We start from the raw sequence: 13,245 nt of genomic DNA on the forward strand, positions 1-13,245 counted from the left end.
CAAAGACATAAAATCTATTAACAGGCGTGTAAGATCATAATCTCACATTAGTTGCAAGTAAATTGTCTAAGGTCCAGTATAGAAACACATTTCATATATTCCAAAGAAAGACTTTGAGAATGCCATTAATTATTTGAGAAAAATAAGGCAAAGTAAATGGAATATTCCAGTTTATGGTTTAAAAAATGTGAACAACAGCTCTAAATTAACTATAAACTAGTCCTAGAGTGCAGATCTCTGGCAGGTGTATCGGGGAACATGTGGGTGGGAGCAGTGAATATCCTTGACAGTAGTTGAATGAATGGGAGCCAATACACAGGTTACATTATCAAGGTCTAACCAGAGTAGACAGGCTATAAGGTGACAAACCTCAGATACAATGTCCAACAAGACCCCTCTCCCCACCTTCCTCTCCCCTCCCAAACAAAGACTTGAATCTTACTCAAACTTCCTAACAGTCGAGATGGCGGCAACGATAACAAAAACAGCAATTTATTCATCTCATAACTGGCCTAACTTTAGAGGATCAAAACTTATCAGGTATGGAATTACTCTGCAGATGCTCCTGGTCAAAATATAAAAAACCCTTTCTATGGATGTCAGTTTTTTTAGCAACAACAAAGGCCAAAATGTGGCCTGCTACCTACAACCCAGGGACAGACTTTGAGACTGAAAAATGCAGCAAATGCAAAGTGCAAAAACTGCAGTTCCTCTGACAGCCACTTGAGGCTGGTTCCGAAACAGAATAAATCCCCATATTCATCCATGTTAAAATGCCCAACTTTACATAAGAAATAAACAAGTTCACAGTCTGGAGCAAAAAACACTTTTATCTCTGTAGCTAATTTCAACATTCATGACCACTGATGAATTTTTATATAACTTGCCCATTAACATTGTATTACGGCTTAAAGTTATGCAAATTTAGGGCGGGGCTGCTGACATGCCAAACTCAGGACTTCATAACAGCAGTCCACAAACCAATGGGTGACATCACAAAAGCAACGTCCATTATTATATACAGTCTATGCCTGCAACAGACTAGGTAAGGCTTATTGTTGACCACTTGCACCCCCTACTGAAGAAGTGAGCCAACGACGGTATAAAACATACCTGTCAATAAAGCAGGTTTTTCAAAAATCAGTGCAACCACAACAGGTCTTCGAGCATACAATCGTAAAATATGCACAAAAAATATTAGGCTGATTGGTCCAGTAGTATGTGAGATTAGGTGCGGACAGATAGACAGACAGACAGACAGAGAGACAGATACACACACGTAGGCACACAAATAAACCCATGACCCCCTCCAGACTTACACCTGGTGGAAATAATAAAATCAAGCTTATCTAAACTAAGTTATTGACAACGGCTGATTGACAACCTATGGCATTTGATGATGACAAGAGATCCAGCCTTGAAAAAATTAATCAAATTAAGTTTTGTAATTGAAGAGTTCAAATATAAAGGTCTTAAGACAAAAAATTGATTTGGCCTGAACTGCATTGTAAGTGGAAGCATGAAAAGTGCAGTTTTATGAGGATACTAACGGTTGCTGCAAGGCTAAATCAAACAACACAGGCCATGTAAATAAGTCAGCTTTAGAGATGTTGGTAAGCATAATTTTTAGGCTAGCTGTTTCCCCTGCCTGTCTTTATGCTAAAGTTAACCACACCCTACCTTTTACTGAATTCACAAATATGAAATTGATATTGATCTTCTTATCTCACTCGTGCAAAGAAAGCAAAAATGTTGAACTGCTCCTTTAAGTTTTCCCAAGTATCCACTATCTTGACTTTGAAAACAGAGTCATGAATAAGTGGAATCATGATGTGATCCATGTTGAAAAGATGACCTAAGTGATACATGCTCACAATGTGAAATATAATGTGATGGATAATGGAACAAATACCGTCTAAAACATGACTTAAGAGCCCTCTGTTTCTTCCTCTTGTTGTCACTGTTGTATCCAGTGACACAAACACACACACACACACATACACACACACACACAAAGAGAGTGAGTCACACTCACTTCTGTTTCTCCACTTTGTAGGAGGCAGTGAGGTCATCAAACAACTTGCTGTTCATCTCCATGAAGGTCTTCAGCACGTTGTAGATCAGAGACACAATGGTCCTGAAGAGATGGAGTGAGAAGATTAATGAACCTGGACTGTCACCAGTCACGTGGCATTATGGGTCACAAGATAGAGGTTAGAAAAGCTTGTGTTTTGGAGAGATTAAGCCATTAGCAGCCGTAAGTGTTGCCTGGATAATAACATGAGGGTCATTCACGTGTCCCTTGTAGACTATTAGCTTGAATGCTAACTTTTTTCATACGCTGTTCAGGAATAAAAGGCTTGCACATATTTCTCAGTGTCAGGAAATAAGAGTTTGCAGCAGCTGTGAAGCTAAATGCTGAGTGAACTTGTTATGCATTAGCAATGGTGGAAAATAACTAAGTACATTCACTCAAAGGACCAGTGTGTAGGATTAAGGAGGATCTAGTGGCATAGTCATAATCATGTGTATAATCACCTGATACTAACAACTGTTGTGTTTTTGTTAGCTTAGAATGAGCTCCTCATAAACACATAGAGAGCAGGTCCTCTTCCACAGAGCCCACCATGTTGGACCACCATGTTTCTACAGTAGCCCAGAATGGACAAACCAATCACTGGCTCTAGAGAGGTGCCTTTTGCATCCCTAACTTTTAACAAGATCTGAATCATCGTGGTGTGACGAGTGTGTGAAGATGAAGAAGATGCCAGCTCCAGGAGCTCCCCACCTGTCCACCAGCCAAAATCCATTTCACATCATCTGACAAATTTTTGCTCACGGCACAGGTGGGGAGTTCCCAGCACTGCCAGTACGGTGGGGTAAAGCCAAACACCATTCATCTACACAAACTCCCCACACCATGGTGACACTGACCTGGTTAAAAATCAGCAAAGTATCCCTTTAAGTAAAATTCTAAAATCAAGACTTTTAGTTACAATGCAGAATTTTTACATGATAATTTTAATTTAAAAAAGGGATCTGAATACTTCTTCCACCATGCAATCAGTAACAGCTTGAGGTTACACCCACACTGACGCAAATCTCAAAATCAAAAGCTCTGAGATATGAGCTGTATTCATTTGTATGTTTGTGTGAGCCACTGACTGGTTCCAGTGCTCCTTGGAGACTCTGTAGAGGGTGGCGAATACCAGCGGCAGGATGACTTGACAGTTCTCCTCTATCAGACTGAGGATGTATTCGTTGTTCCAGAAGTAAAGAGCCCGCTCCGCTACCTAAAACAAACACACAGACAGAAGAGTTTATGAAAGCTGTAACAGAATTGTTGATGTGACATGATGAATTTGTAGGCAGGTTTATTCCTCCCAAAACTGTTTTAGTTGGGGTTTTCCACTATTAAAATACATGTTTTAGATGATATCTTTTCAACATTTCAGCATTGTTTAAATGTAGGAAGGTATAGTGTATACCTGGAAGTGAGGGCTGGAGATACAGGCTGCAATCTGTTTGAAGAGTGGCTCCTGGACCCGGATGAACTGAGACGGCTCGATCACATCCAGGATCTCCTCAATCTCCCCCAAAAACATCACCTACATACACAGACATTTTTATAATCGATACATAAAGGACAGAAAAGACATTCACATGACTCCCACAACACTTTGAAAAACACCTCACACTACAGTCCTACAAGAGTCCTGCAAGAGCAACGAATATTTAAGAAATCACAGTATCACATGAGAAAATATTACAGCTGTTTTTGGTCAGTGACTAATGAGAGAAGCTGAGAAACATCAGCGTCTTTTTTTAATTATCTGCTGTCTCACCTCTTTCTGCGTGCAGGTTTTTGGCCAGTATTTGAGCAGCCCTCTGATGATCTGCAGAGAAAAATATGAAGCGCATTAATATGAATAAACACTGCAGCCATTAGCTCAGCAGGGTAGCTGGCTGACTTCCATCTGCGCCATCTCCATTAACTCATATTCATACTCTGGATAGTGCATTAAGAAATATGTCATTAACTTTGTATTGAGTACTTATTTTGTAGTTTTGGCCATCATTTCTGTCAGTTATGATAACACTGTATTCACTCACTGAGGTAAAAAAAGATTTTGGTAATAGCTCCTCATTGCATGGGAAAATTACCTACAATATGTCAAAGTTGATTCAGGGAGTCATTTTTTAACTGTGAGGGATGTTTACAACACAAAGACTGGGTAAAAATGTTACTGTTCCACCTTTGTTTTCCAAGTGATTTACTTCTGAATAACTAATTTGGAGCGAGAGTTCGTGCAGTAGCAATCTGTGTGGAATAGAGTTCTCGCCCATACTCCACTCCGATCAATCACATGCAGCATTGTTGATTGCGAGCTGTCAATAAGGATGTCAAACCCCCTTTTACAGCATGAAATAATTATTTAAAACCATCCTTATCAGAAACACACTTGAACATACAGCAGTGTGATAAATAGTACCTAAAATTAAAGAAATCATCTCTGGGAAAATTTTATTTGACTTGTACTTTGATCTTTGTGTACTTTGATCCCTGTTGGCCCATGTCCCATCTGCTAACATGGAGAAGGCGGGCTTTATAACTTGTACCAAAGCGAGCCACCAGATGCAATCGAGATGTTTTGGGGAGCTGTTATGTCGTCCATTGTTATATACAGTCTATAACTGTCACCAATAGCAGTTCAAGGCAGATCAATGTTAGCAATACCAGTTGAAGACAACGCGTTACAATGCATTTTGCATAATAAAACACAGTAGCAACATGTCCACAGAAGTGCTGATAAACAACTTTCACTACTGTTGATGCATGGAGCAGCCATATTGGATTTTTCAGTAGGGGTTGATGAGGTTCCTCCAATTTTCCGAGTTGAAAATCTGACTTTATGGGCAACAAAGTCTCACTCCTAAGTCATCAAAATCCGGCGTTTGGGCAGTGACTTCCCACATCAGACACCAACAAGAAAAGCTGTCCTTTCACATTGGCATGATACACGGCCGGTCACTGTTATAGTTTAACGGCGCCAAGAAGCATCAGGGGGAAATGCGACAGGACAAGAAATAAAGTGAAGGCAGCGAAAGTCCAAGTAGGGCGAGCGGGATGGGTGGTAGATAGGTCCAACAACCACCTGACTATCACCTGGGAGGCCACTGTTAAGACTGTAAAGCCAAACCCTGTTCTTTTTTCCTAAACCCAACCACATGTGTGCGTTGGCAAAATGAAACAACGTGCATTTGTTGCTGAAGGAATAAAAACGTCAATGTGCAGTGTTGTACCGATTTAGTGTGTTTATTTTGAAAGAGACTGTATGCAAAAGGTACATTTCCTGTGAAAACAAAAGAGTTTTTTGAAAAAAGACAATGCATGTAACAGGCAGAACTTGGCATGGCATCCCAAAACCTCAACGACCTACACACTCAGGGTACCCTGCATGTCATATCTGGACATGGAAAGTCCTTGACCAAACGTTAATATGTGACAAGGTCGGAGTGAGAATGTGTTGTTAGGGGTGTTCCAGTTGAAATTTTGATTTCTGATGGAAATTAAGATTTCTTGATGCAAATTTCTGCAGGTTTGTCACCACGTGAAACAGCTGTCAGGTTACATGTAGTCATGTGAGCCATTGTCAAGGCGAAAACGTTGCTTAGCGCAGCTACGTATAGGATTATTTCTTTCCGTGTCTGACATCTTGTTAGTGATGTCACCATAGTCCAATATCACAGCAGTTAACTTGGCAGATAGAAACGGTGGCCAAAACTACAAAATTAAGAACTTATTAACCTTTAGATTTACATAGCAAGTGGCTTGTAGTAAGCACAGTAATGTAATGAAAAAAAAGTCTTACATATTCAGTCACTGTGGCATCTTTCTCCATAAACTGCACCACACAGTAGGCCAGCTGTAAAGACAGAGGAGACCTGGTTAGAACACACACACACACACACACACACACACACACCAACACAAAAAAACACTCACACATTCCCTGAAGCTGTCAAGGAGACAAGAGGGATCTTAGCACTTATCCCTCAGGATTACACTCTGCTAAAGATCGGAAAGACAAGTTTTCCAAGGGGAGATGTGTGTCACGTGTGTGTGTGTGTGTGTGTGTGTGTGTGTGTGTGTGTGCGTACATCGACAACAGCTCTTGTCTCCTCTTATATGATCTGCAATCATTTCCCATTATTCAGCGAGTGTGTGTGTGCGTACGTGTGTGCGTGTGCATGTGTGTGTTTTGCGGTTGCCCCCTCCGCCCAGGCCGGTTGCCGAGGCGAGTGGGCACCGTGGCGACGGAGACTGTGTGTGCGTGTGTTTACTTCGGAAGGAGTGATGTCACACACACGAAGTCCCTTAAGGGCAATGTGAGATAGAGTTTAGACCTCTTGTCTCTGCCTCTCTGTCTTTCCTCCTTTGTCCTATTTATACCTTTGCCTTGTTGAAATTCTTACTGTACTCGTCTATTTTACGACTTCTAGATAAGCAAGTTCAAGTGTCATCAATATAAAAGTTTGCTGGATTCTCCAGTTGTATAGTTGCAGACAGTAGAGGTTGTGTACTGTCAGACTATTGATGGTTGTTCTCGAACTTTTTGTAGGACATCACTTCTTACTTTCTTTCTTCTTTTTTTTGTTGTCCCTGTCTTTGTTTCACTCTTGACCTGTAGCACTATCGTCTGTCTCTCTGTCTGTCTGGCTTTCACATCTTAAACAGCTTTCATCTTTTTTCCCATCTAATCCCTTTTCCTTCCTGTGGAGCACCTTTCTTGTTTGTCTTCTCCGCTCACTCCATCCCTAACTTTCCTGTCCCTCACTCGCACCACAACATGGTTACAGAGGCAGAGGGAAAGAGGGAGCGGAGGCTAAAAAAAGGGACTGGTGAAAGCAGGGATGTCAACTTTGAAATAAAAGTAAAGTAGGAAAAAGAGGAGGATTAAAATAAAGGTGCTGATCGGTCAAACTATTTAAAGTATTAGCGAAGCATTAGAGAAACTGCTTGGGGTAAATATGATGTTGGATTCTGTTGTCAGGCCGGGCTTTGTGAGTGCAGGAGGCTGTTGTTAGGCTAAGGACTATGGACACTGTAGTGGGCTGAGACTTTACCAATATTGATCTGTCAGGGTGACAGGTCAAATTAGGGTCTATATTTGAGTATGAAGTCATTCAAGAGATCTCTAATGTTGGCCCTTTCGCTGTAAATTTGTTAAAATCTGCACATAAAAAAATGCTTTTAAACTACTTTTAATTATGATGGGTTCACACAACACAACATTTTTGTCTGTTCCGATAGACACTATGTCAGATTACGTGATTGTGGAGTCATAAAATTGTGCTGTGACTTGGCTGACAGACATGACAGACACGATGGTCCACGACGAATCATTCCTAGTCGTCGTCTTTTACGTGTGATGTCATCAAATTATTCTTGTCCTAGTTTTATTATTATTACAATTATTTCAGTCACTGTGTCTGTTCATGTGCCAGCCAAACTGTTGTTGTAGTAACATAAAAAAGGACCACCAGATGGCAGGAGCTACATTTGAAGCACTGCGTGCAAACTATGCAAGTCACTGAATCCTCCACAACACAACACAAAAGGGGCTTTGGCATTTTCTTTTGCTCAACTTCAACTGCAAGAATGAATTGCGCTACACCAGACCAATAAACGCTTCCACAGGTGGGTGGCGTAATACGAGCTTGGCCTTTTTGACACAGGAAACAATATGGTATGAACAGTATGCCAAAATATGTTCCTAAAAACATTTCATTTGAGACGTAGGCAACACAGTAACAGAATTTTGGTTCATATTTTATCTGCACTGTTAGTTTTATCATTTGATCTCAGTATTTTCAGCATCCATTTTTACAATATGGGAAACAGTATGGCATCCACTTCCTGTTCACAAATTCTTGCATTACAGCCAAACAGTACACTAAACTTTGCTTCTGAATACATTTTAGCTTAGAAATAGGAAACACAATAACAGAATGTTGGTTTATATATATGATCAGCACTGCCTTGTATTACAGTTTGATAGTAGTGTGGGAGCGAGACAGAGGGGTGGCTAGTTATCTTAGTTTGCTGTTGCTTTTACTGATTCCCACTAGAAGTTACATTTTGCTTGTGTCATGTCATTTGGCAGCTCCTGCACACTCAGTGTTGTGTTTGTTCCACATTATACCATGAAGGGGGGCAAATCAGTGCTGGGTAAGTGGAGCAGACTGTCAAAACTGACCAATGTCGCTGCAGAGATGTAGATGAAATTGAAATACCTGTATGTTCTTTTTAGTAATTGCAGTTTTAAGTAAATCAGTAGATAAGTCAAACGAACACCAAGGATATACTGGGCTCTTGGCAAAAATTATTATTTCAGTTCAAATATATAGTAAGGGAGTCTGATATGTTCTTTCATACATAATCACTGCATTTGCTTTTTGATATTTGGAACCATGATGTGTAACCATGTTGTCGCTACAAAACATAGCTCCAACTGCTGTTACTCTAATTTAGTGGCATGAATATAAATGATAAATGCCTTCACAGGGCTACAGGAAGGATGATTCAAGTGTTGAAAAACCTTTTAGATGAAGAAAAGATGCTGCTTTGATATTTTATTTCAATATTCAGATCCAGAACTGGGTCACTCCCGCGCAGCCACACCTACTGAGCACAAAACTGCTGTCCACTCATATGTGTCCCCCGTGACCCCGTCAAACTGAGTGTGTGTGTTTGAGTGTGTGAATAATGTATGTGTGTGAACCACAGGGAGAGAGACGGGGAGGAGAAATGTAGGGCACGGTGATGCTGAGACCCAGAATATATACACACACACACACACACACACACACACTTGCACACATACCTCTATAAAAACCCTACCTTGTGCATAATCAAATAATGAGTGGCACAAATAAAATTCACACACACACACACACACAATAGACTGGCTGCCATCTGTGTCATCAAATATTATGATAACCCAAACACACATACTCATACACAAACACTCACAGACCGAAAAAACCAAAGGCACCCATGCTGAGTGTGATTCAAAGGTGAGCGCATTTCTCTGCAGTACTATCTGTGACCAAACTCTGCCTCCTAGTGGTACATTTGACACATTGCAGGAATCCCAAACTACCATTTGAGACATGTTCCTGTATGGCTGATGTTTCAGTGTAGGAAAAACATCTGGAGCCTCATTACAGACACTTTCTGAAATTCTATCTTATCTCAGTTTGGGATGACATTTAGGGTTTCTGGTATTACAGAAACACGTTTCCTGACCGCATTTAGGAAACAAATCCTATCTTACTCACAGAACCTAACTGCTAAAAATGGCAGCAGCAGTGTTGCTGGTTCTTTAAGGCAATGATAATGGAGATGGGGAACAAAATGAACCCTGAAATATAATGATTGAAAGGCTACTCCAACTGTAGCGTGGCTCTTTAAATTTTAATAAACAATTCAAATTAATTCATTTAATAATTAATCTAAAAAACTGAGGGGAAAAAAAAGCTAGGCGTCATCTCGTCCACTGACACGATTAGTGCGTCTGACTTCTTGTAGCTAAAACTGAACACCCATCTCTTTTTGTCCATGACAGCAAGCTAGCTATAATAAGCAACTGAGAGCCTATGATATTATGGTTGTCCATCTTAAGTAGCACACTGGTACATTCAAATCAAAGATACAGGCAGTCTCATGTAAGTTGTAAACACAGATACTGGAAGGAAAGGACGAGTGGCCATCAAAGAATCAAATTTGCAGTTATAGTCAGGATTTTAAGTTAAGATAAGAGAGGAGGTCTGAGATAGGACACAGCAATGAGTTTAGGTATTGTGTCTGTAATAGGAAGATCTTTTAAGATAAGACCAGCAGTAAGGATCATTTTCTGTAATCAGGCCCCTGAATATCTTCTTAGTAGAGAAGCCAGAAGATAAACTACACCTCAGTGTGAATCTGATACTTGGAGGAGAAAGGTCTCTAAAACCTACAACAACGCATGTCTCAGTCAGAAGGACTGCAAAGCCATTTGATAGTTGTAGCTTACTGGGATCTAAATATAGTTTCAGTGGCATTTACACCCTGGCATAAACATAATCCAGTGTTTGGTTGCTTAGTTTGAAAAAGGGGAAATTACAGTCATGACAATAGTACAATATACCAGTAAACGGGATCAGTGTTGGCCTTCATAAGCACATAAACACACATGAAAAACAGTTGTAAGGCACAACAGACTTTCATATACACATATGTCCCTGCATGTGGATGTAGGCATGGCATCAAACTATATCAGGAACTGTGTAAACTGGTGTTACACAAGCTAAAAAATGAAGGGGTGTCAAAAGTTTTTAACTTCAGAAAAAGAAACTGGTGGTAATACTAGAGATTACAAAGTAGTATAATATACAAACAAATACATTTAAATAGTGGATGTTGCAGGAAAATGTCACAGACCTGTGCGTGGAAGATGGAAAGGGACTTTGCCGTGTGTAGCGGGATGAGGACCCGAACCAGGAACTGCTTGTGTTCAGCCTTCAAGGGCAGGGCAAAGCCATTTATGATGCTGGAGGACAGGAAAGGAAAGTCACAGTTATATAGGTGTCACTGAAACTTGGATATATCTTGGACAGCGTCATGCAACCATATTATTCTTTCTCTATATGCTCATCCGGCAGAGCAGAAGACTCTGGCAAACAAAAGGAAGGCAGAGGCGTGTGCTTTATGATGAATAAGGACTGGTGTGACAGTGGGAGTGTGAGGTGCTATCCTGTTCCTGCTCGCTCTGGGTCACTGTTAAACGCTGTTCAGAGGCAGCTGCAGAGCGTAATTGCTGCCCGAGTTCAGTAGGTGCAACCATGCAGCCATCTTGTTGAGGTCAAGATATGTATACAAACTATGATGCATCCCCCCAGTGGCACAAGAGATGGATCCAGTTTGAGTTTGGAGCAAGTTCAAGGATACCATCGTCCACGTCACGGATGACATCAATGAATTCATTGAGTCTGTGGTGGATTTAACAACGGATGCAACTGTACCCAAAACTACAGTAAAATAATTCCACAAGCAGAAACCATGGATTACCAGAACCATCTGGAAACATGGACAGTTATAAAGCAGCAGCCTAGAATTTAAGAAGAGGCAAAAAAGACACTGAATTGCGATATACAAGTTGAAGGAGCTGACAGGATCGCATTTAACTGAAGTTGTATCTTGCATGACGTTATGTGACAAATACATGATTACAAGTGACGTACTTTCACTGTGTACCATATGAACTCTTCTTTTTATCAAGTTTGTGTTCTTCCTGGCAAAAAACAACAAGCTGACGTAGTCGGTATTTTAACTGAATAGACAGCAGCAAAACTGACATGTATTTACATAAAAACATCACGTGCACACATGTGCCTTTGTCTGTGTGGTGGAGTCTATTCTTGTACTGTGTCCATTTCCAAGTGAATAGACAAATGCGTGGTCTGCTGTGCTCATTGCTACACTGACTGACATAGTGGTAGTTCAGCCTACGGTGGAAAGAGCATGAGCTGTGGAAGAGCGGGAACTAAACTTGGAGAGTACGACTCTTATTTAGCAGCACTTAATTTATCTGTTTGTCTCTGTATCAGTCTACCTGTCTGTCTGCCGTCCTTTTCTAATAGCATCTTTGTTTAATTTCTTCAATATCTCCCTCCTGCTGTTCCTCTAATCTTCCTCTCTGCCTCCTGTCTTCTTCCTCTCTCTCTCTTTCTCTTTCTGTACAATGCATCCTCCCTCACCCATCTTTCTCTCCCTCTCTCCATGTGTGGGAGGAGCTATAAATACCTCTGTTACCACCAACATGAATACAAACCTCTCTCTCTCCTCTCCTGCTTCTCCCTTCTCCTTCCTCCACTTCTGACTCACTGTTAACTCACTCGTCCTCTCTCCATCTCTCATCCCTCCTTTCCTTCCTCTTGTTTTCGCACCTTGTATTCATCCTCTCCTCGAACTCCCTCTCTACATTAACCCAAAGCTCTCAACCTCAAAAGTAAGCGTCTAGTTCTGATTTCACTTTTTTTTTTGGATCAGCTGACATGATGATTGTGGGTGGCAAAAAGGTTTCAGATTTTGTATGAATCTCTTTAACCTTTATTATGTTGGCAAAAAACGAAAAAAACACAACAGTATAAATGAGAGTCCAGTCTCTCCAAACCTCTCTGAATTCATCCCTCTTTTTAACTCTCTTTATTTTCTTCTATGTTTAACATCAGTGAGGATTATTTGAAGGCACCTCTGTCTTATTAGTGTCGAATAATGAAGACAAAGACAGAGGGCACATGCTAGAGTCAGCCACCAGAACGCCCTTGAGAGAAATTAATATTTATTGACTCTAATAATGATTTGTTTGTTTGCTTTCTGATTTGCCATCTTCCATCGTCTTTTGTTTATTCTCTGTCTCCTTCCATCTCTCCGTGTCTCAATCTTTCCGCACTATCAACATGTCTGTTTATGTAACAGAAGTATGTCATAAACTAATGTCATTGCTAGTTTGGAGTGATAAAGCTGTGTTATATCTACATCTTAAATACTTTTATTTGCTTTCTCTGAGAAAGAAAGCGCAACTGCCTTTTCCTTTTATCTATATTAGCATGACAAGGCCATGACCTAGCTAGCCGGCTAACTAGCTAGGTTGTCATATAGCTTGGATTATAACCCTAACCTATTATTCAGCATCAAAGTAAAAAGCCAGTGTTAATGACATTTTGATTTTTGAAATGTTCATAAGAGGAAGACACAACTCTGACAGGAGCAAATAGATTTTGTACTCATGCTAACCAACAGCTATGGCTAAGCCTTGCACTATACCCTAATGCCCTCCTTTTATTCCACTTATTCTATGTAGAAATTTTAAAAAAATATTTAAATTCATTCATTCATTCATCTTCTAACCGCTTCATCCTCTTGAGGGTCGCGGGGGGGCTGGAGCCTATCCCAGCTGACATCAGGCGAGAGGCAGGGTACACCCTGGACAGGTCACCAGCCTATCGCAGGGCTGACACATAGAGACAAACAACCATTCACGCTCACATTCACACCTACGGACAATTTAGAGTTACCAATTAACCTAGTCCCCAATCTGCATGTCTTTGGACTGTGGGAGGAAGCCGGAGTGCCCGGAGAGAACCCACGCTGACACGGGGAGAACATGCAAACTCCGCACAGAAGGGCTCCCACGCCTG

General features: G+C 40.8%; 1 protein-coding gene across 1 annotated transcript in view; it reads right to left on the minus strand.

Moving 5' to 3' along the window:
• The window catches only part of ppp2r5b (protein phosphatase 2, regulatory subunit B', beta), a 52,664-nt gene that overhangs the window by 6,326 nt on the left and 33,093 nt on the right, over window positions 1–13,245 (minus strand). Inside the window, exons 7-12 of the mRNA XM_049568943.1 lie at window positions 10,487–10,595; window positions 5,874–5,927; window positions 3,846–3,896; window positions 3,489–3,608; window positions 3,166–3,293; window positions 2,036–2,137 (exon numbers count right to left, since the gene is read on the minus strand). Coding sequence (XP_049424900.1) covers window positions 2,036–2,137; window positions 3,166–3,293; window positions 3,489–3,608; window positions 3,846–3,896; window positions 5,874–5,927; window positions 10,487–10,595 — 564 coding nt within the window. The remainder of the gene's footprint in view (window positions 1–2,035; window positions 2,138–3,165; window positions 3,294–3,488; window positions 3,609–3,845; window positions 3,897–5,873; window positions 5,928–10,486; window positions 10,596–13,245) is intronic.

Source organism: Epinephelus fuscoguttatus, linkage group LG23 (assembly GCF_011397635.1).
Source record: "Epinephelus fuscoguttatus linkage group LG23, E.fuscoguttatus.final_Chr_v1".
In the NCBI taxonomy this organism is placed as follows: Eukaryota; Metazoa; Chordata; class Actinopteri; order Perciformes; family Serranidae; genus Epinephelus; species Epinephelus fuscoguttatus.